Genomic DNA, 22,387 nt, shown 5'->3' with positions numbered 1-22,387 from the left:
TGCTTCCAGCATAGACCTGCTTTCCTCCTCCGTCCGTGTCAGCAGAGCTGAGAGTGACCTGGGCCCCAGAGCCACTCTTGTACCCAGGAGACATGAAACCAGCCTGAGCCAGCACAGCAAGCGGTAGCTTTTACTTATGTTGCACACTACTGTTTCCAAACCTGGCTGTCCTCAGACTTGGATAAATGGACTCAGGACTAGGGCAGGGTCTCCCTCCTCCCATGTTAAAGTAAAGGGACCAGGAATGATGGGGCAAAGGGGTGGGGGTTGGCAAGTGATGCACCTTAAACACCTATACCAGAGAATGCCTGTGACCTCTTCACACTTGAAATCGACATCAAAAGGGAGGGGAACAGGGACAGGGGCTAAGAAATGGGAGAGGCTCTTCTGTGCTTCCAATAACCCTGAGGATCATCTTCAATGGAATGATTAATGCCTCTCTCCATATCACCCCTCCCCCCATCCTGTGGGCCACCTCCACAAATGTCTCGAGGCAATCCCAGGGGCCATGCCCGAAGTTCATGGGTCGGGGTGAGGTCTACAACCAGAATCCAGTCAAAGCCACATTTATTCTACAGACACCTAGGCTGTCACACAGGGCTGACTGTGACCCCGGGCCCCAGGGCCAGTCTTTTGTACAGGGGGGCAGCTATTTGGGGGTGGGGGAAGCTAAGAGATCACATGGCATCATCAAGTATTGCACATGGTCCTTTTATTCTGTGCAGCAAAAATGATCCCTCCATGCAGACCCAGTTCTCAGGTCTGCAGAGAACTCTATCTAACAGGATGACGATAAATAGCAATCCTGGGGTAGTGGTTCTAGACAGATGGTGCTCATATGGTAGGGCTCAGGGCAGAAATGTCAGTCACAGGCTGGCTCCCAGGTGAGTGTGTGACTGCCAGGTTAGAAGGACAGATGGGCTGTTTAAAGGTGCCGATGCTCAAATGTCCTAGTGGCAGATGGAGCGCTCCTAGCTGGACGGATGCACTGGGCAAGGAGGAGATGCTGCCCGTCCATCAGTTCTCCACAGCCCCCAGGTGGAGCTGGGCAAACGACGTGGCCAGCTGCAGTGCTTCCTGCAGGCAGCCCACATTCTTGCCCGTGGCCTGAGCAGACACGTCTTTGCCGCCACCTTTGCCGTCCATCAGGCCTGACACCTGCTGTACCCACTCACTGGCTTTCAGGCCTCGGCTGGCTGCATTCTGGAAGACAGGACGAGGTAACAGAAGTCAGACGATAGGACTTTGAGACACAGAGAGGGGAAAGAAAGAAAAGGGATGGGGGAGCCACAGGTACAGGCTCCTACCCTGGGATACTGCTGTGCTGCAGACAGACCTGCAGCTGGTGCTGTGCCAGACGGCATACCAAGGAGCAACACCAGGTGTCAGCCAGCACAGAAACAGCCACCAAGGAGAGGGCCTGACGGTAAGGGTGCTGGAGCTGACAAATAGGTGGGCAGGAGAATGGCCATTTCCAACAGGTTATGTGCACACACATAACATTTGCGCAACCATAAGAAGAAACAAACTTCCTCAGAAAAACTAGACACCACTTCCTGCTGGCACAGGGCTGCAGGGTTTGGAGCAAGGCTGCAGGGTGTCTGACCTGGGGTACTTGACACAAGCATGTGATCTTGCCAGCCTCATTATCCACCGTGAAGAGCATGGCAGACGTTTGAGGGGAATGTGTCTTGAAGAGCTTCAAGGCTTCATTCAGAGCCTGTGGGGAGAACCTGGTGTCAGGCTATGGCATGGCTATGGGGACCATGCTCTTCACAAGTGTGGTGAGCTTGTGGAGCTCAGCTCTCAGAATAACCCCTGCCCTGCTCCCATCCCCATCCCTTTTAAAAGCAGGTGCTGGTCCCAGGTGCCCATACTCTGGCTCTGAGATTTGCCTTCTACCTCTAGGAGCCATAGCTTCCAGCCACCAGACCTCTCCATGACTCAGATGAACCTTAATCCCAGAGAGTGGGCCCGCAGGCAGCCACTCCACTCAAAGCCACAGAGCTCACACTTCAGCCACCAGAGGGCTGATGAGACCCCGAGAGGAGACAAGCAGTAGTGGGCACAGAGCAGCGCCTGGAGCCCCAGCCCCTGGGTTGCCTTGGCCGAGGCGCCGCTCTCCATCTCCAGGATGACAAGGGGCTGGTTGGGGTTGCTGTCAATGAGTTGCTTTGTCTTCTCCAACACCTGCAAGGAAGGAAGTCCAGAAGCGAGGCATCAGGTCCAAGGCTGGACACCAACACCCAGACGGCAGTCTGCACAGCCTTTGCTGGAAATTCCTCTTGGCTCCTGTCCAGCCACCAGCACCATGAGGACTCACCCGCTTCTGAACATCGGCTTTGCTAGCTCGGTCTAGGTCGTCCATGACCTTCTTCAGAGATCTGAGATTCTCTCGGAATTCGTCTTTCTGCCACTGGGGAATGACTGCAGTGGCCAAGGCCTGAAACCAGAACCGGAATACCACTGGGATCTGGACCATGAGGAGCTCAGATGTGAGGCTCCAGCCCACCCACCATTCTGGCTTTGGATACCAAAGTCCTCCCCAACCAGTATCTGGAATGAGAGAAAACAAAAAACAGAAGGTATCCACTGGGCCTGACACCAGTCATGTTACAATCAACTGCACCACTGTTAATGAGTAGGGCTGGAGAGAAAGGGGCAGAACACAGAGGGATCCCCCGTAATACATGGTCTCTACCAGGCAGTGACCACAACCTGTGGTGGGTTTCTAGAAGCCCCCCAAGTACTAACACACAGGAGGCCTGCAAACAGTGGGCACCCATGGCACCTCTCCCAACTCCAGTGCCCATGTGTGCTTGAAATGGGCTCTCCTGCCACAAGCAATGGGACAGCAGGTAGGCTCCAGGCGTCTGTAGGCCAGATCCATGGAGTCTCCTTTGCAAGTTTGTCAGATAACACAAGTCAGTCCAAAGGCCCCCTGCCTTGAGAACCGGGGCCTGAGTTTTCATGAGCAGGGAGTCTGATTCATTGGGACTAGGACCTGGCACTCGGCAGCCCTGAGGAGGGAGGCTGCCCCTACCTCACTGAGGTCGGCAATCTCTCTCTGCACATCCTTGTTTGGCGCAGCCTGGGCCTTCACTTTGGCCTCCATGGCAGAGAGAGATTTCGTCAAGCTCTCCGCTTTCCTGAGGGCCTGTGAAGGGGACAGAGTTGTAAATTCGGGGTCAGGTACCTTTCCGCTTCACTGTTCTGTCTGTAAACAGCTGTGGAAAACACTGATGGCAGGCTGTGGAACAACACCCACCCTCACCCTCACCGCAAGGACACCAGTTAGTGTTTGCAGCCTCACGCCCCAGAAAGGAGCATGCTGCACCAACTCAAGTTCAGGGGTGAGCAGGAACTTGAATCAGGAGCCCCTTCTCACCCCATGAAATGATCACTCCTCAAGCTTCCTCAGGCACAGGCTGCAGTCTCCACCCCCAGGGCAACTGTCCCCATCCTGCATACATGTCAAACTAGGCATGTACCCCTAGGGAGGTGTGGGTAAGTGCTGCGGGCACTGAAGCCATAGCAAAACTACAGCTTACCCTCCTAGACACAGATATATTATTGAGGAGATGGCAGAATTGTATCCTTCAAGATTAAATATAAGATAGCCAGGAAGTCTTATTCAGTAATGGCCTTCTTCTGCAGGTCAGGGTAACTGGAGGACATTTTCGGGGTAGCACTGTACTTCTGATTCTGCCTACAGCAGCCATGTCACTGTCTGCACATTGGAGTCACCGATTGGGCTCCTCTTTGTTCAAATAAGCCACAAACCAGGCTACTTTGCTCACCTTCTGGGCTTCGGCACCCGTGACACCAACAATCCTCCGGATGCCCTTGGCAATAGCCTCTTCACTCACAATCACAAAAGCTCCTGCGTGACTTGAATTCTGCAGGTGCCTGAATTGCAGAATACAAAGTCCGTGATGAGGAAGCAGGTTCTCCCTGGGAGCCCTCAGCAGGGATGTGAGCTCTGTGAGACAGCTGCTCCCAAGGAAGCTCCCTCAAGGGGACAGTGGGAAAAGGCCCTTCCTGTTCATCTCGGCATACAGCTCTGGCCAGGAAGAGGCAGAAAGTCAGAGGTGGCCTGGCTGGGGCAGAAAGCATCATGACACTAAGCAAGACACCACCTTTCTGAGCCTCAGTTTCTCATGTATAAAATGGGGATAATTTCCCCTCACAGCATTGCTGTGAAAATCAAATGAGAGAAAATGAAAATGCTTTGTAATTCCTAATGCCCGACACCAATGTTACTGTCGGTGGGCTCTACATTCATTCACATTTTTGGTCCTTTTTGGTGGAATGTTATGCTACTCTCTTCTATTCCTGCTCCCTAGCTGAGAATATTGGAACACAACCTTTAAAATCTTAGCACAACCCCTTATTGCAAATAGGCTTATTCCCCAGTGTCATGTAAAGAGGTTTTGAGAAGTGGGACTTATTTGAAGGGCCAGTTCAGCTGGGCAAAGGGAGCCCAGATGTGACCTCCTGACTCTCAATCCATCCTCTGAGGCTCACCTGCTCCCTGCCTTTCTGAGGCCCATGAGGCCCTGGATAGGCTCTACCATGGCCTTAAGAACATTCTTTTCATTAAGATCCCTTTGGAAGCAGGAACTTCCCAGGGCATCACATCATCCCAGAAAGACCCCAAGGGCTATGGTGGGTGCCAAGTTGGCAGAAACAGGTGGCTCTCCCCAAACAACCAAGTCTCCTGTGGGCCCTGACGGTGGACCTGGCTCAGGGGTTCTGAGACAAAGGGCTGAGTTCCCCAGATGCTGCTCGAGCTGGCCCAGGGACTGAGAGAGGCCCCAGGAGCGAAGAGGGGCTAGGACCAGGTCAGGAGCTTGACAAGCACTCCATGGCCTTGCCAAATCCTCAATCCACAGGCCTCCGTGCTGGGATGAGCCCAGGGAACAAGAGCACGCTACTGTGAGGTAAGTGTTAAGATAATGTTTCCCCTTCCCCTCCTAAGAACAACATTCCTTCATGATCCCAGGACACATCACCGCAGACACTAAGGGGTCTGCCTGCAGCACTAGGATACCCAGATGCTTGGGAATGCTGGTTGGCAACTGCATTTCTGAGAACTTCATTTCAACTGTAGAAAAACAGAATTGGTCTAGCTTCCCAGGGTAATGCCCAATTCATAAAAGGCAGGCCCACTCAGTGCTCCCCTGAGGTACTCACGTTCCCCCACAGAACTCAACAGAAGTGAGCGAGCCAGCAGGACCAGAGGGGTCATCCAACAGCTCAGACACTGGGACCCCAATGGAGACGACTCGCACGGGGTCAGGGTAGGTTTCATCAAACACAGCCCGCAGGCCCTGGATGGCTTTAGCTGCTGCCAGTGGACAATCCTGGGTGTAGACAGGCTACCAGGGAAGAAGACAGAAAAAAAAAAGCTGGGAAAACATCTTCTCTGGAGGTGCAGTGGGAAGCAGAAGGGAAAGCATGGTCTGGCAGAGAGGACTCGGGTTTGTAATCCTGGCTCCACCACTACGTGCCCTGAGTCTCCTGGAATAAGGCACTGTGTGTAAAGTCGAGGGGATCCAAAGAGGAATTTCCAACAGTTTTGTTAAACTGTGGAACAAATCTTATGTGGATTACTACACGTAAAAGAGACACAGCCAGAAGAGCTCTGGTTGTCCTAAGGAAGAAATGGAGCAAGACCTTCCTCTGCACCCCCCTCAGGGGCCCCAAGGCCCCTCCACCAAACACCACCCACGCCACCTCCCCAGCGCAGCTGAGAATCACTGCTTTAAGATGTCCCAGTCTGTGTACGGGACAGAATACAGTAGGACAGAGTGGAGCATCTGGGCTGCTGCAGCCCGTGAATACAAAGTGCAGGAGGAAGGGAGGCTCATGACCTAACAGCCTGCCCACAGCCCAACCTACCCTGGCAGCCTCAATCATCTCGTTCACAATCTCCTCGGCCTTCTTGATCTGTTGCGTGGACATGGCTCCTTTGGCAGTGAAGTCAAACCGAAGGCGATCAGGGGCAACCAGGGAGCCTCTCTGGTCGGCTTCCCCAAGCACAGAGCGCAAGGCAAAGTTCAGGATGTGAGTAGCTGTGTGGTTGCTCATGACAGGCCTTCGTCGGGGCTGTGAAGGACAGAGCCGGCTGGTAGAGAGGCTAGTCGCCCTCCAATACCTGCTCTCCCCTTCTTTCCAAGTATTAGGATTTTTAGTTGGACACATGGCTTCCCAGCATCCCTTGCAGCTCATTGTAGCCACGTGACTAAATTCTGGTCAGTGGGCTGTGAGCAGAAGTGATACATACCCTTAAAGGAAAGGAATATTCCCTCCCCTTCCTCTTTCCTACTGCCTAGAACAGGAGTTGGCAAACTACAGCCTATGGGTCAAATCCGACCTGTTGTCCATTTCTGTAAATAGGTTTATCGGAACACCAGCACACCCACGTTCTTACATATTGGCCATGGCGCTTTAATGCTACAACAGCAGAGTTGTGTTGTTGTGATTATAGGCCACATGCCTAGCAAAGCCAAAAGTAGTTATTTCTTACACTTACAAAAAAAGCCGGCCTAGAAAACGGATCTGAGAGCTACCTTCTTGGACCATGAAACCAAGAGCGACACCCCAGGAATGAGGGTAGAGCAACAAGAAAGGAAAAGCTGGGCCCTTATGACTTTGGGGGCAGAGGCCCTGGATCACTTGGCCTTTCGGGCAATAAACACATTTCTATCTTGTTTTAAGCTACTTTCATTTCGGAGCATAGTCACATGCAATAGACCCTGTTTCCTAAGTAATACAGGATCCTTGGCTCCTGAAGAGGCAAGTCTGCGAGGTTAACCTGGAGAAGGCAACCCATGAAAACAAGTCAGGGGGACCTCAACTGAAGTCACTGGTGATTTAACTTCCAATTACATCCCTCATGAAGTTTACTCCTGCACTCTACTTATAATAATCTATTTTTAAGTTCACTTAGAGGTGACAATAATGAGACAGTTTAAAGCCAAAGGAGATGAATTTTTTTCACAATTTAGAAGTATTATCAAATCACCATGACATACACTTCAAATATCTTACAATTTTGTATGTCAATTATACCTCAATAAGGCAGAAATGTTAAAAAAAAAATTTTAAATAAGATGATTATTCATCAGATCCCATGCTGACATGCATAATACAACTCACCTCATCAATGAACAACCGGACCTCGTCCCCCACTCTCAGGCCGCCATAGACCGTTCCTATGTGCAGCACATACCCTCCTCGCACCTGAGCATTCTTCACTGTAAACTCGGTTTTCTGAGTCAAGGAGAAGATAAAAAATAAATGAATCACACATATGCATACATGTATATACACACACATGTATATGCATATATATAAAAATATACATGTGTGCACACACACATTTATAAATTCTCTTTACATATACAAATTATATACACACACTCTCCCTAAGACCTGCCTTACTGGTGTGTGTGTACATACAAACCATTAAAACCATTATGCTTATACATATACACATATGCCATTATATATCTATAGGGTATACACACTTTATGTATATGCACATATACAGATATACACACACACCATTAAGGAGCATCTTCAAGAATTTAAAGCCATTGTAAGAACCTAAGCCTACAAGGCTAAGAGACTCATCCAAGCCCACAGTATGAGCAGTGGAGGAGAGCTGCCTCTCCTCATCCGTGAGGAAAGCCTCATAGGAGGAATCAAGGATCAGCCTATAAAGCCTGGCTGCAGGGATCCTGCTGAGGGGACCTAAAGGCAGTGAAAGCATGCAGCACGAGCAGCAGCTCCCTCTGCTCCAGAAACAATGGGTCATGAGTCCCCGCAAGGCAGGGGCGCCAAGGAGCCAAAGCTGCCCCAGTCCATGCCCCACCCTTTAATGGACCCTCTCCTTGGCTGACAAGGACAGACGCTGGCTCACATCTTCGCTGCTGTCGTCAACCTTCACCAGGTAGCCTTCATCGTAGATCTGCCCTCCTTGCTCGGCATAGAAACAGGTCTTATCTAGCACCACTCCACACTCCTGGCCCGTGGACACTTCCTCCACAAACATCTTATCCCTGCGCAGAGCCATCACCGTAGCCACTGCGCTCTCAAATGCTGCACAGAGGAGGGAAAACAGGGTCAATGATTTGGTTCACACATTCTTAGCTGGCTTTTGCTGCATTCTATCTCTCAAACTCTCCTTAGGTCCTAATTGTCTAACTTTGCATGGGAAGCAAGTCCATTAGACCCCACAAAGGGCTTAACATGGTGATTTTCTACCAGACAACGTAACACACAGTAGGGTAACCAACTGTCCCAGTTTGTTTGGGACCAAGGGGTTTCTCAATATGTAAGATTTTCAGCATTAAACACTACGACAGTTCTGAGAAAACTGGGGCAGTTGATCATCCTACATTGGAGCTACTGAGCAGAAACCTGGTAGATCTGATTACATTGGACCCTTGAACATCATGGGTTTGAAATGAATGAGGGTCCACTTATATATGTTTTTTTTCCAGTACGTATATTAGAAAAGTTTTTTGAAATTTACAACAATTTGAAAAAAACTATTTTCCTTAACTTACTTTATTATAAGAATATAGCATATAATAGATATAAAAGAAAATATTTATTAACCAACTACTTGTGTTATTGGTAAGGCTTCTGGTCAACAGCAGGCTACTAGGAGTTTTTAGAGAGTCAAAAGTTATACACAGATTTTCAACTGCACCTGGGGTTGGTGCCCGACTCCTTGCATTGTTCAAGGGTCAACTGTAGTAGGTATTAAAGAGTAGTAATAAATTCCCTACTCCACAGTCAATTCACAAAGAATGTATTCATTTTATGGGCTCATGTGGATAGATTTAGGTATCTCTTCTAGAGCATAAAAGCAAAAACATGTATTGCCTATTTATTTCTTTAGAATGCTACTATACTGATGTAAAATTCAACAGCCACTGTAGACTGTATCAACGTCAATTTCCTGGCTTCCTATAAGATGTTACAATTGGAGGAACTAGGTGAAGAGTACAAGGGCTCTTCCTGTAAAATTTTTCTTACAGTTTCCTGTAAATCTGTAATTATTCCAAAATAGAGTGAGAAATTAAATCTCCAAGGGTCTGTATAGGTATAAAATTACATAGCACTATAGGAGGTAAGATATCCTGGGTTCCTAATCTTGAGACTTATCTCTCAAAAACCTCCCCAGATGAACACAGTAACATACCATAGCTCCCGCTGGAGTCTGAATAGTAATTATACTTTGGGGAATCATCTGTTGCCTCCAGACCCTTTTCCCGGAGTTCTTCAATAGCATAAATGTCCAGCATAATAAGGTCTTCTCCACCAGCTCCCTTGCCCTGTGATTTCACCTGCCAGTAAGAGAAATAAGCATAAGCTACCCTAATGTAGGAGAGAGAATCTGAAAGACTCAAAATTGCTAACCTATGCCCAATGTAAAGCTCTACAACAGCAGTTTTCAATCTCAGCACTCCTGATATTTGGGGCCTGGTAATTCTTTGTTCTGGAGGCTTGTCCCCAATAGGATGCCGATCGGCACGCTGGCCTCTACTCGCCTGATACCAGTAGCGTCCCACCCACCGCTGTGAAAACCAAAGAATGTCTTCATACATCACTGCCAAATATCCCCTGGGAGGCCAAACTGCCCCCTACTTCAGACTCACTGGTGTTGGGGAAAAAAATTGCAAAGACTTTAATGAGATGAAACTCTTGCTTCTTTTGCAACCAAGTCCTGCCTTGCTTGGTGTCAGGTGTCCTGCTCACTCCCCAAATTCTTTACCTGGGCCAGTTTCCTTTCCTCTTCAAAGCCATTCATATCTACAACCAGGCCCTTCTCTTCAGCAATCAGTGCAGTGAGGTCCACTGGAAACCCATAGGTGTCATAGAGGAGCCAAGCAGTGTCCCCTACACAGCACAAAGGAACTGTGTAAGAATGACATGGACCGCCCCTTTCTTTTCCATCCTAAGCCCTTCCCAGAAGGTCGCTAGCTGTGACAAAAGGGATTGAAGAGACAGGCAAATTAGTACTGGTTTTGTGCACTTGTTAGAAAAATCCACCAAATCTTTTGGAATTGACCTGGAGAAGGCACAGGTGGTCTACTGGTAAAATTCTGTTTCTTAATCTGAATACAGGTGTGTTCAGTTTATGGAAACTCATCAGGCTTTCCTCTTGTACATTTTATTGTACTTCAACAAAAAGTAAAAAGAAAAAAAAACTTTTAGGACCAATTTTCCTGTCTGCTAAGAAAACTAAAGCAAGTTGAAAAACAGCATATACATATGTTCCCATTTTCGCTTACACACACACACACGCATGCTTACATACATTTGTACGAAAACAGACCGAAGTCCTGACTAGTCATATACCAAACTCAAGAGTTATTACCTCTGAGAAATATGTTTGGGAAAGAGGATTTTCACTTTTTACTTCTGCATTATTTAAGTTCTTTGCCTCAGCAGTGTATTACTTTTGTAATTTTACTATAAGCTCCAGTTCACACCACAAGCAGTTTAAGCAACCTATGCTCAGCCTCTGGAGACACGGGACTCCACTGTCAGTTTGAGAAAAAGGGCTGTGTCTCCCGGAAAGACGAGCCAGCCTGGATGCAGGAAGGGACCACCAGTCCTTACCGGGAATGGTCCTGCTGTCTCCCAGGCTCTGAATTTTCCTGTCCAAGATGCGACGCCCTCTGCTGAGAGTCTTGAGAAACTGCACTTCTTCTTCATTAACAATGTCCTTCACCAAATCTGGGTCCTTCTTCAATTCAGGAAATGCATCTCCCTGGAAAAGGGGAAATGGAAATGTGACCCCAGTGAAGCCAGGGACTAGTCTATGACCCTCTAAAAATTCTCATTAACAGTACACTCTCTCCCCACCTATCCCTCTTCAGGCATGTGCTTTACTACAGAAGAGGTAAGCAGGGAAATATACCTACCAGGGACTGGACGACAACATCTACTAAAGTAGCAAAGAAACCCCTGCTGGCGTTGAGTTTCTCATGGGAGTATCGAACAGCCCGGCGGAGAATCCGTCTCAACACATACCTGGTAAGAGGAAGAACCGGGTCTCCTAGACAATGTTCCCAGCATTTTGTCATGGGTCTTTGGAATTCTACCCAAAGCAACATGACCAACTTTTTGTCTTTCTCTTTCAGATACTTTTTTTTTAATCCTAGGCCTGCTTCTTTTTGCATTCCCACAGGTCATTAATTCCAGCATAAAACTCAGGACCATACGCACAAATACCCATCAAGGCTGACTTAGGGTAACCTGGTTTGTTTCCCTATCATGTTGTGCTGACCCAGAGAAAGGAGGCAAGAGGTACAAACCCGGATGACTGATTTGATGCCCCAAATCCAGGTCCTGCCTATCAGTAATGAGGCTGTTTGAGACTAATCAATAGCTACTCCCACCCAACTCCACAAATATCCTATCAGACAATCTTAAATTCAATCCTTGTCTCATACCTAGCAGCAAAGATTTAATATAGTGGCTCTTTAAAGTGAGCCAAAACTCCTTTTATCCTTAACAAATAAAGGGATTCCCTCCAATTACCTAGAAGACAAAGAAAATAATAATAAAGTATGGCTCTAAGTTCCACAGAAAGTCAGTCCTGACCCTGCCCTGTGTGTAACATACTTACCCCCTCCCTGTGTTGTCAGGTCGGCCACCATCAGCCAGTGCCACGGTGATGGTCCGAGCGTGGTCAGCCAGCACCCGATAGGCCATGTCGATCCCATCGGCATCTTCAGCACCAACTTTCCCAGTGTATGGCCGGGCCCCCGTGCCCTACGGATAAAAACCAGAAGGCAGCTCCTCAGGAAGCAGCCCTCCTGTTGCCGCCTTGCCCTAGAGGTTCCAAGAGGATTGAGGGGCATTAGGAGAAAGGATGACCCTCTGGCCAGACCCTGTAACCCCAAGAAAGGTGAGTAGCAGGAATAAAGAGCCTCCAGCCAGGCCCCTGCACTCAACAAATTACAGTGCCTCGTGCTTAGAGCCTCATGTTCTCACAGGTGCCCGTAGCTGGCAAAGCACAGTAGCAGTAGTAAGAGTCAAACCTGGAAACCTCCACAGAAGTTTGTAGAAAGACCAATACCTTCTGAATGGCTTCAAAGTAAGGGACAAAAAGGTCAGTGTCATAGTTGGACATCTTATTCTGCAGCACAGACACCAGTCGCTCCAGGCCCATTCCTGTGTCAATGCTTTTCTTGGGGAGAGGTTTGAGAATGCCATCAGTTTCCCTGCAAGATGGAGAGAAAGCGGAAGCTGAAGCTAGGACTCAAGCTGCCACCTCGCCCTGCTCATTAAAACTCGTTTACTCAGCACAGTTTGCAGGCTGTGACTCTCTGCCATTCGCCTCGGCCTGATTTGGTGGGAGGAGGGAAACGGTCGGAGAAGGGGAAAGAAAAGTACTCTGCTAGGGTCCACTAAGGAGTGAGGCAAGCTTCAAGGAAATGAGCTTTAAAACAGTAGTTCAAATTACAGCAAAAATGACATTTCAGGAGTAGCCCTTAAGCAGGAATTCTGTGGAATAAAACTAGTTTACAAAAGAACAGGCCCAGCCCTGTCCCAGAAATCAGAAGGAAAACCTGAGAAATAAAATTTAAAGAATGACCACAGGATCCCATGATGCCTTTAGTGCCTACTTTAGCACTGCTCCACTGTCCCTAAAGACAAGGATGAGACGGTAGCCATGTGCCCTGATTTCTTCTTTCTCTACTCGGCTTCAGGAAAGGTGCTGCTCTTCACAGCAACAGTTCAGGACCCCAAGGCCACCTGTTATACTGGATGAACACAAGGTTCCAGATCTCCAGCACATTGGGGTCATCCTGGTTGACGAGGTGCGCAGCATCCCGGCCACCAATCCGGTCATAATGGATCTCACTGCAGGGACCACAGGGACCGGTGTCACCCATCTCCCAGAAGTTATCCTTCATGTTGCCAGGGAGAATTTTGGTGTCATCCAACCTGCAGAGTGGAGACAATAAGCACAGTTACAGGCACGCACAAGGATTCTGTCCAGACTTGCATCCACTACAAAGGGTGATCCTTATGCATTTCTAGAAAGAAGGCCCACTCTTTGGCAATTATGAATGCTGAGTGTGTTTTTTCACAGACATTCACAGTGATAGTATCACAGCAGTATAACTCTTTTTGGGATCCTGGACCCGATTCCAGTGTGTGGAGGGACAGGGGTGAGGGGTCTCCCACACACAACACCAACCAATTCTTAACCACAAACAGGGTGCCCCAGATTCAATTCTGATGCTCTGCTCAGACACAGCACCACATTCCCCAGGTTAAGAGCTCTGTCCTACAAGACTGCCCTGAACCCTCAACTCCAGATGCTTGTCATAAGCCCCAGGCAGTTAGTTACCTGTGCTTCTGACCTACCGGCTATAGACTAGAGGTCCCACGACCTCCCCTTGAGGTTCAATTAGTTTGCTAGAGTGGTTCACAGAACTTAGGAAAACACTTACATTTACCAGTTAAATAAAATAAAAGATACAAGTTAACAGACAGATGAAGAGATACATAGGACAAGGTCCCAAATAAAGGAGCTTCTAGCCTGGCTCGGTGGCACCTGGGAGCATTCTGGTTCCCCAAACAGGGAAGCTCTCTCCCATGGAGAAGCAGAATCCAAGACAGAGACATGCTCTTCTCAGGGGTTTTTGTGAAGGCTTCATTGCCTAGTTGTGATTGACTAAATTATTGGCCATTGGCTGATTCAACCTCCAGCCCTGTCCTTGGGTGGGGGTCCAAAAGTCTCTCATTAACATGGTAAGGCTTTGAAGTGTTTTCAGGAACTGTGGATGAAGACCAAATATACCTGGGAAATATGTATTTGGTCGTCTGAATGACTGAATATGTGTTTTTTATGACTCATTACATTGCACTGAGTCTGCATCAAATCCTGCTAAAGAAGCAGAACATGGTTCTTCTTAAGCATGACAATAATAGAATACAGAACTAGGATATATATGCTACAATCATAAATAAAGAAAAATATGCAAAGATATGGATAAAGCCCAGAAAGGCACACAAAAAATAAACATATCTATGCTGAATATGACCAGAATTTAAGCATATTCTTTGCAAATGTTCCCTGGTTTTTAAAAATGAAAATGATTATGTGGTATGATAGTATACATGTTAAAAAAAGGTGATTATTTAGTCACCTCTGTATGCCCCTGTTGAGTCATCTTTTACCTTAAAATGATACCAAAAAGAATTAAGTAAAATTAAAACATTTCCAAAATATTTGACTAGATATTTAGAGTTGCTAGATAACACAAAACTCAAAAAAGACTGTATTTGCTTAGCAAAGTACAGATATATGTCACAGAAAACAGGATTCAAAAGAGCAAGATTAGTATTTAAGTTTCACACGACTACCCAATATGTCCCAGTACGTTTAGACTGTAGAGTCCAACCAAGCAGGGGTTTTAGACCAACTACCAAGGGAAGCTAAATTGGATTACTACATCAGGAGTAAAAGTAATTAAAAACAAACAAACAGAGAAGCAGCACTGCTTAAGTGTACTGAAAAGCTATGCACTACAGGACAAAAGAGTTATGTAAAAAAATGCAGGGAAACAAGACCAAGACAAGGGCGTCCCAGCTGTCCACAGCGGCACATCTCCCCCACACTCACACCTCTTCACGCAGCATCTCGTCCATTCCACTAAGTTCAAAGCAAAGCAAAGAATACATACAGATCATCTACCATGTTTCCTTTCATACTATATGACTTTACTTTAGATTTATATTTTTTAAAAGCCCAAAGTGTCTCTCATCCTAGACCTATTTGACGTTATTACATTTCCTTAAGAAACAAACTGTTTCACAAAGCAAAACAGAAGGAACAAAACTGCAGTAGACTCACAGACACTGAGAAGTGACTGGTGGTTACCATGGGGAATGGGCTGAGGTGGTCGGGTGGGGAGAGTTAGGGGAATAAAGGGACATGAAAAATCTTAATCATAATAAAGTTGGTAGCTTAATCATGGGGTTGGTAGTACAGCATGGAGAATATAGTCAATGGTTCTGAACATCTTTCTATGTTAACAGATAGTAACTGTACCAGTTGGGGTGAGGATTTAATAATATGGGTAACTGTTGAACCATTGTGTTGTATATCTGAAACCAATGTAAGATTGTACATCAACGATATTTCAATACAAAAAAAAAGATAAGAAACTGTTTCACATGAAGAATACCGTGCTATTGAGAAAGACACACACGCAAAGCTACAGAAATATGAAAAAAGGCCTGGGAGACTAATCTTAAGGATTTTCCATTTCCTATTTTTCACATTTCTATACAGATTGAATTTTTACTATAGGTGCATATGCACTATATGCACAATTTCTAAAAGTACATAAAAAGCAAAAAAAATTTGAGACTACATTGGCATTAAGCAACAAAATGATCAACTAAACCTCCTAAGAAGCATGAATGTACCAAAGAATAATTATGCCCAGTCACTCCCACCTCCATTTCAAAATGCACACCCCAAAATACACACTCCAAGTCGTAAGACCCCCCACTCGGCACTGAGTTTAGGAACTATTTTATTAATCTACACACTCAACATGTGAGTAGAATTCTTACCCCAAATTCTGCCATATCTGTTTGCACTCCAGGTCTGGTTCTAAGCCAGCTGCTTCATCCCCACCAAAGTAAGTCACATAAAGTCTTTCAACTGGAATACCAAATTCTTGGGTGAGAAGTTCCAGAGCCATTTTACAGGCCAGTTCCTTATAAAGAGACAAAAAGAAAGATGTGGAACATGGCCAAACCAGAATCTATTTAGTATGAATAGAAAAAGACCAGTAAGGACTATAATATTTTCACTACAAACTCAGCTAAGTTCAGGACCAATATATACAAGAAATCCAAATGTAAACTGAAATTATCCAATTACACGTACTGTTCTACAATAGCCAAGATATGAAAGCAACCTAGGTATCCATGGATAAAGAAGATGTGATACACACACACACACACACACACACACTCACAAGGAATGTTACTCAGTTATTAAAAAAATGAAAGCTTGCCATTCATGACAATGTAGATGGACCTAGAGGATAGCTAAGAGAAGTTGGACAGAAAAAGACAAATGCAATATGATTTCACCTACATGGGGAACCTAAAAAACAAAACAAACAAACAACAGAAACAGACTTATAAATACAGAAAACAAATTGGCGGTTGCTAAAGAGAGGAGATGGGCAAAATAGGGAAAGGGAATAAAGAGGAACAAACTGCCAGTTACAAGTAGGTCTTGGGGATGAAAACTATGGCATAGGAAATATAGTCAATACTATGGTTAATATCTTTGTATGACAGATGGTAACTATATTTATCATGGTGAGCATTTTATAATGTTTATAATTGTTACATCACTAGGTTGTACACATAAAATTAATATAGCATTGTATGTCAACTACACTTCAATTTTTTTTTTAAAGTTATAGGTCTGCTTCCAGGAAGTCTTAGAATGAATAAATGCCTTTCACTAGTAGATAAATAAGTCTTCTAGATGATATTTCAGATTTTTAAAAAAGCAAAGTTAGAACCTATTTCCTTCAGTGGAAATGACTATTTTGCTCAAAAACCCAGTGAGTCTCCTCTTTGCACTTACCTTGAAGTAATCTCCAAAAGACCAGGAGCCTAACATCTCAAAGAAGGTGTGATGATAGACATCCTTGCCCACATCGTCCAGGTCATTGTGTTTTCCCCCAGCCCGGATACATTTCTGAGTATTGGCAGCTCTGCTCAGCTTTGCCATAGGGTGAGATGGGTCAATAGTGTTCAGAAAAATGGGTTTGAACTAAAAAAGAGAGAGAACATTTCACCTTTTTTAAAGAGGTGCAGCTATATATCAGGTGGTCACATGGTGGCAGGAAGAGATCACACATAAAATGCTCAACTAGTGATTTAATTAGTCTGGATTATGGAAATTTATGAGAGGCAGGCAGCCTTATGGGGCTGTAGCAGAGGCACCTATCTTGGAGCAGCTTCTCCCTGGTCCTTGCTCCCTGAAGGGCCCCACCACTGCCATGATACCACCCCACATAGGGGAAAGGCCTGCTGCACCCGAGATAACAGCAAAAGGTTGACGGGTGACACCTGTGCTTGCCTGCAAGTCTCTGACAGTCAGGGCTTAAAATATCTTTCTAGAAGAACCTATTCTAAAAAGTGAGGTGCTGGCTTGACAGTAAAGGTAATAAGGAAGAAAAAACTTGAGACTTAGTAAGGGAGTAAAATCGGCACAAGTCAGCAAATGACTAGGTGTGAAGGGAGACAGCATTACCTTGCTCTGAGGATTTACCAAGTTACACTTTGATGTATCATTGTTATTTATGTAACTTCTTTATTTGCCTACTAGTCCTGACCAATTTGGTAACCACTAGCCACCTGTGACTATGTAAGATTAAATTAATTAAAATGGTTAATAACCAATTTAAAAATTTTTAAGTGAGAACTTCTACTCAGTAACACACATGCTGTAAGTGTGAATATGGCAGCACAAAAGAACATTACCATCATTGCAAAAAGTTCTACTGGAAAGTCTTGCTCTAGACCATGAACTACTTAAAAGCAAAAACTCTTACTTATTTCTGTACATCCAGCACCTAGCTTAGTACCTGAAAAAGAGCAAAGCCCTAATACATTCCATATCCAAAAAAAACCAAAAAAAAGGCAAATAAAAAAGTCAAGATATTTCAGACTAACAGGTCGCACAGTACAAGTGTTAACCAAATGACTGCCTGGGTTCAAATCCATGCTTCTGCAATTACCAGCCATGGGAGCTTGGGCAATTTACCAGCACGTTCAGTGGCACTTTCAGATGGTACAGTGGGGATGAAATGAGTTAATGTATGCAAAAGACACATAACAGAGCCTGGCCATAGTAAGTGCTACACGCAGGCTAATGGTTCCTATTATTCAGAGAATGTTTATTAACACTGGAATCATCCCATGGATTTTCCATCAACTATAGTCAGCACATGTGGGAGAAGACAAAGCCAGTGCCTGAATAGAATGGAACCTTCCCAGTGTTCAAAAAACCCTGTCACCTTGAAAGAGTCCACCTAAAATGAATGTCCCCAAGTCCAGGTGAATGCATAGGACTCACACATGTAACTGAAAACATTTTCATAATTTCATAGTTAATGGTACATAACGTAGAAAATGTCCCACTGCCTCTAGTTTTCCTTGCCAGAAAAGAAACTTGAGAGAAAAGAAAATGCCAATTTATCCCAGAGTGAGGCACATCCTACAGGCTGGTGGGCCCCCTGGGCTAAGCAGGGCTCCTCGAGAACCAGCATAGGAAACCCGGGGGGCACCAGCCAAGCCAAATCCACTTCCAGCTGAGGTTCTACCTGGTACACAGTGATCACCGTCACTGGTACACTAAAAAGCTCCTTTCAGCTCCTTTATAAACTTGTGGTGCTCCCATTATTTTAAGAGAAAAACCTTTTCTCTAACAATAAAACTTTCAAATACCTTTTATGGTTCAACCTTCCCAAACACAAATTTTGCTTATCAAAATTTCTTCAGCCATAGATCCAAACTGGCATTGGTGGCAGGAGCTTCAAGAAAAAGGCTAAAAAAATGGATGAAACTGTGTATGGCCTAGAATGAGGTTGAAAGTCAAGTTTCATTTGAATAATCTTGAAGAAGCGACTTACTTTATAAAGAAAAAAAATGGATAATAAAGAGATGAAGGAGAATCACAGTAGCTGAGTTAGTAAGTCTCTTCACGGCTCAACGAGATTAACTCAGACTAATAAACATAGCTTTTTCCTTACAAGAAAAAAAAGGCAAAACTTTCCAGACTAGATGCAGGCAGTTTTTTTTTTCTTGAGAGTCATACCAGTTTTATCTAAGGGTATCAAGGTCTCTCATCGTAATTTAACATAATAGCTAAGGTTTGAGTACCTATTCAAATACTCTGCTAAACATTTTTAAAGCATTATTTGCTCCTCATTGCAACCTAAAAGCAGGCACTATTATTATTCCCAACTTCACAAAGAAAGAGAGGCTCAACAACATAAAGTCCCAAAAGCTCACACAGTGAGTTTCAGAACACGGATTCTGTCTTGACTCCAGGGGCTATACTCTGATTACTGCTCTGCTGCCTCCTCCTACGTGGACAAATAGCCAGACTCTTACCTGGTTCATGCCTGCATTGGCAAAGAGCAAAGTGGGATCATCCAACGGGATGGTGGCAGATGAATGAACATAGGTGTGTTCATTTCTCTTGAAGAAATCTATGAATCGCTGCCGAATTTCACTTGCTGTTAGGGTTGAGTCCATCTTGAAAACAACCCTAAAGAACTAATCAAATAAAAAATGAAGGGAAATTAGGGAAATTGAAACTAAGAAAAAAGTAAGCATTACACAAGACTCCTAGCTTCTCAGGCCAAGTCAAAGCAGGACACGGGTAAGCTGTTTGATCCTAAAACTTCTGTGTTGTCATGTCCAAGGCTAAAGTCACCATCAAAGGAAAACTTGCTGCACCAGCAGACAGCAGCCCCACGTGTTCCTCCTCCCCACGTCAACCTCCATAGGTTTAATACAGCACACGTCAAGAACAGGAGGTGATTTCATGTATTCACTCATTCCAAAATATGTATGGAGCATCCTCTGTGCCAAGCCCTAGGCCAGGAATTAAGAAATCAGAATAAAAACTTCACAGTTTCAAGTCCAGCAGAGAGGCCCACTGGAGATGGGGGGAGGCTCAGGAGACCTGGGTTCCAATCCTAGCTCCAAGTCAGCAACAAAGGAGGGGCCATAAGAGATGAACTCTGGAGACTCTTCCAGCTCTGTGTTAATCTACATGCCTAGAACTGTGCAAAGGTCCATTATCCCCAAGCCAGGTTCTGGATTTGGCCTGACCATCTCAGGGAGGCTGCAGCAGTGGACCTGGGGATGGGCCGATTTGTCAAGGGATCACCTGCAAGTAGCAGGAATGTACCCACCTCCATCTAAGCATCCCCAGATCCACAGCTGGTAAACCACTACCTTCCCAGCTGCTAGATTACTACAGAGTGAGGATGCTGTAGCCACACTAAGGACATAGAGCTGCTTAGAGTCAGTGAAAGAGAAAAGGAGTCAGAAGAGGAAACTGGGAAATAAAGCGACTTTACAATCTCAAAGCTCTTTCACAAATACTACGATTTTTTTGAGGCAGGCTGGGGAGAAGGGACAGGCCTTGGTGGAGGGTACCAATCACTGGCATGGTGCTGCAAAGCTATGCAGCACGGTTGTCTAGAAGAATGTAAAAAATCTCATTCAGAACATTATCTAAGAGTCTCTGAAATTCTATACCCAACTCTAACAGTAAATAAGTCACTTTGTCCAAGTTCATTTTCTTTTTCCTCTGCCTACTCCACCTGGGAGTTGTGAGGCTCAAAAGCCCATCCTGTATTTAGGAGCAGTTTGTAAACTGGCAAGCCCAAAGGGACAGAATGAATAGTATTACTTTAAGTCACTTATCATAGTTTTCTTCCTTCCTGTGAGGAAGAAACAATAAAGAAAGATGTACACAGTGAACATGAGACTCCGATTCTCAGATTTATGTTTAAACACAATTTCAGTCTGTTTTTTCACAACTTAATCAGCTCATTAGTCAAACAAAAGCCCTTTGGGCAAAGAGATGGTGAAACACTGGCTGACAGCCAAAGAGCTGACTACAATTTCCACAGATGAGAACTTTATGTCCATGCTAGTCATGGCTAGGGTTTTTAGAAACACTGTCATACCACGTTCTTCTTCATCCCTTCTCATCATGGCTTCTCACTAAGTCTTAATAATGGTGGCAAACAGTGAACAGACAGTGGTAATTTTGAGAAGCAACATCATAGCTGCTTCAGAATGTTCACTGCTCCTCCTTTACATGTCACCTGAGGTAACTAAGCAGTTCAATTCCAAAGATGTGTGACTTTTACATTTTTTGCTTATTCATTCAACATACTGAATGCATACTATGTGCTGGGAACCAAGATGAATCAAAGTCTATGCCCTTAATGGGAAGAGAGCCACATACACAGATAACTGCAGTATCTTGTAAAAGGATCTACTATATCGACCATAAGCTCTAAGGAGGCTGAAACTACCAAAAGCTGTGTCACCAACATCACTCATTCATTTGTTTATATAAATATACTGGAAGAATGTACACAATATAGAGGTAGTACAAAGGAGGGACCTCAGCTTCCATTCCCAGCAGAAGCTGTCAAAGTCTTGAGAACCTTAAATCACACTGGTTGCTGGGTTTAAGGCTCCAGCTACAGAATCTTTCAACATGCTCTTGATTGCCAGGTAAGCTCTCTACCCTATTCCCATTATTTCCCACTTCCTAGTTAATTTCTCATTCTCGACACCTCAATTCCAAAGAGATATCTAAGGACGGCTTCTTGATCAGTTCGAGTCTCCCTGTTTTATCTTCAAAGACCCAGGCGTCTTCCTTCATAATTTCCACATGCATTTGACAGCTTGTTTAATGCCCATCTCCCCATCAGGCTGTATATTCCATCCCAGTAGGAATCATGACTGGTTTCTGCTGACCGTTAAGGTATATCCTCAGCATATAGTAAGTGGTTGCTAAGTATTTCACAATTAGGCATAATCTTTTAAGAGCAAACTGTGAATCAAATTAAACCGGAAATGCAGACAGTATGAAAAGGTAGTATCTGAACACTAAGGGGTAAAGAAAGTGCTTCCTGGTGGGCCTGAACCAGCTACAGTAATTTAGCTAATTTTAAGCATTTAGGGAATGACTCACAGCGGGATTACAACCATCAAGCCCACCACCTCCCTTCCGCCGCCCGCCCCTAGAGATTTAAAACCAAGGGAGATGAAAACCTCAGCTTTAGGCTGGTATTCAGTGGCAACCGTGAATCCTCCCAGGGTCCTGGTCCTCGGCAAGGCCACCCGAGGCCGCTCCCGCGGTCTGACAAAAGGCCACTCTCCGGCTGCGGTGTTGCCAGGCGGTTGACCCGGCCTGGACTCCAGCCCAAGCTGAGGGTCCAGAGGCCTCGCGCGGCCTGGCCTAGGGACTCGCCGGCAGTCGCGTCTCCAGGACACTGGCCCTGCCGCTCTCGCCGCGCAACAAAATTCTCCCAGGCCCGCCTGCTCCTCCCGAGGGTCGCCGCCCCTAATTCCACCCTCAAGAGCCTACCGGCAGGAGGCCGCTGTTACCTGTTCCCGCAGACTCGCAGCTGCGCGGGCCCCACGCCACGACGGGATCCGCGCAGCCCCACCCAATCAGAGCGCGCCGATGAAAGTTCCTTCCCGAGACATTACTGGTCAACTCACATGCCAATCAACTCGAGCACGAATCAGTTTACTAACCGGT

The 22,387-nt window shown here is 45.6% G+C and overlaps 1 protein-coding gene across 2 annotated transcripts; it reads right to left on the bottom strand.

Moving 5' to 3' along the window:
- Positions 1-695: 695 nt before the first annotated feature.
- Positions 696-22,364, bottom strand: AARS1 (alanyl-tRNA synthetase 1). Of its 2 annotated transcripts, none has more exons than XM_017677752.3 (21): positions 22,231-22,364; positions 19,201-19,365; positions 16,664-16,852; positions 15,628-15,773; positions 12,790-12,981; positions 12,110-12,254; positions 11,657-11,802; positions 10,950-11,058; positions 10,645-10,795; positions 9,794-9,918; positions 9,221-9,365; positions 7,931-8,109; positions 7,165-7,278; positions 5,905-6,111; positions 5,197-5,381; positions 3,801-3,909; positions 3,044-3,157; positions 2,324-2,443; positions 2,104-2,190; positions 1,607-1,720; positions 696-1,203 (listed from the first exon to the last, which is right to left on the bottom strand). In XM_017677752.3, the coding sequence occupies exons 2-21, from the start codon at positions 19,342-19,344 to the stop codon at positions 1,018-1,020; spliced, it is 2,907 nt and encodes a 968-aa protein (XP_017533241.3). In that variant the 5' UTR covers positions 19,345-19,365; positions 22,231-22,364; the 3' UTR covers positions 696-1,017. The 2 variants fall into 2 exon arrangements, with proteins under 2 accessions (XP_017533241.3, XP_017533242.3); XM_017677753.3 differs by lacking the exon at positions 22,231-22,364 and adding an exon at positions 21,895-22,202.
- Positions 22,365-22,387: the final 23 nt, after the last annotated feature.

The sequence above is a fragment of the Manis javanica genome, chromosome 17 (assembly GCF_040802235.1).
Source record: "Manis javanica isolate MJ-LG chromosome 17, MJ_LKY, whole genome shotgun sequence".
Lineage (NCBI taxonomy): Eukaryota > Metazoa > Chordata > Mammalia > Pholidota > Manidae > Manis > Manis javanica.
The sequence above is the reverse complement of the archived record's forward strand: the minus strand, read 5'-3'. Positions and strand labels throughout refer to the sequence as shown.

Coding starts and splice junctions, on each gene's coding strand:
- AARS1 (XM_017677752.3), bottom strand. CDS start 19,344: ATGGACTCAACCCTAACAGCAAGTGAAATTCGGCAGCGATTCATAGAT. Junction 11,803..12,109: donor ACTTTGAAGCCATTCAGAAG/GTATTGGTCTTT, acceptor TTTTATCCGTAG/GGCACGGGGGCCCGGCCATA. Junction 1,204..1,606: donor GCTTGTGTCAAGTACCCCAG/GTCAGACACCCT, acceptor CCTGTCTTCCAG/AATGCAGCCAGCCGAGGCCT.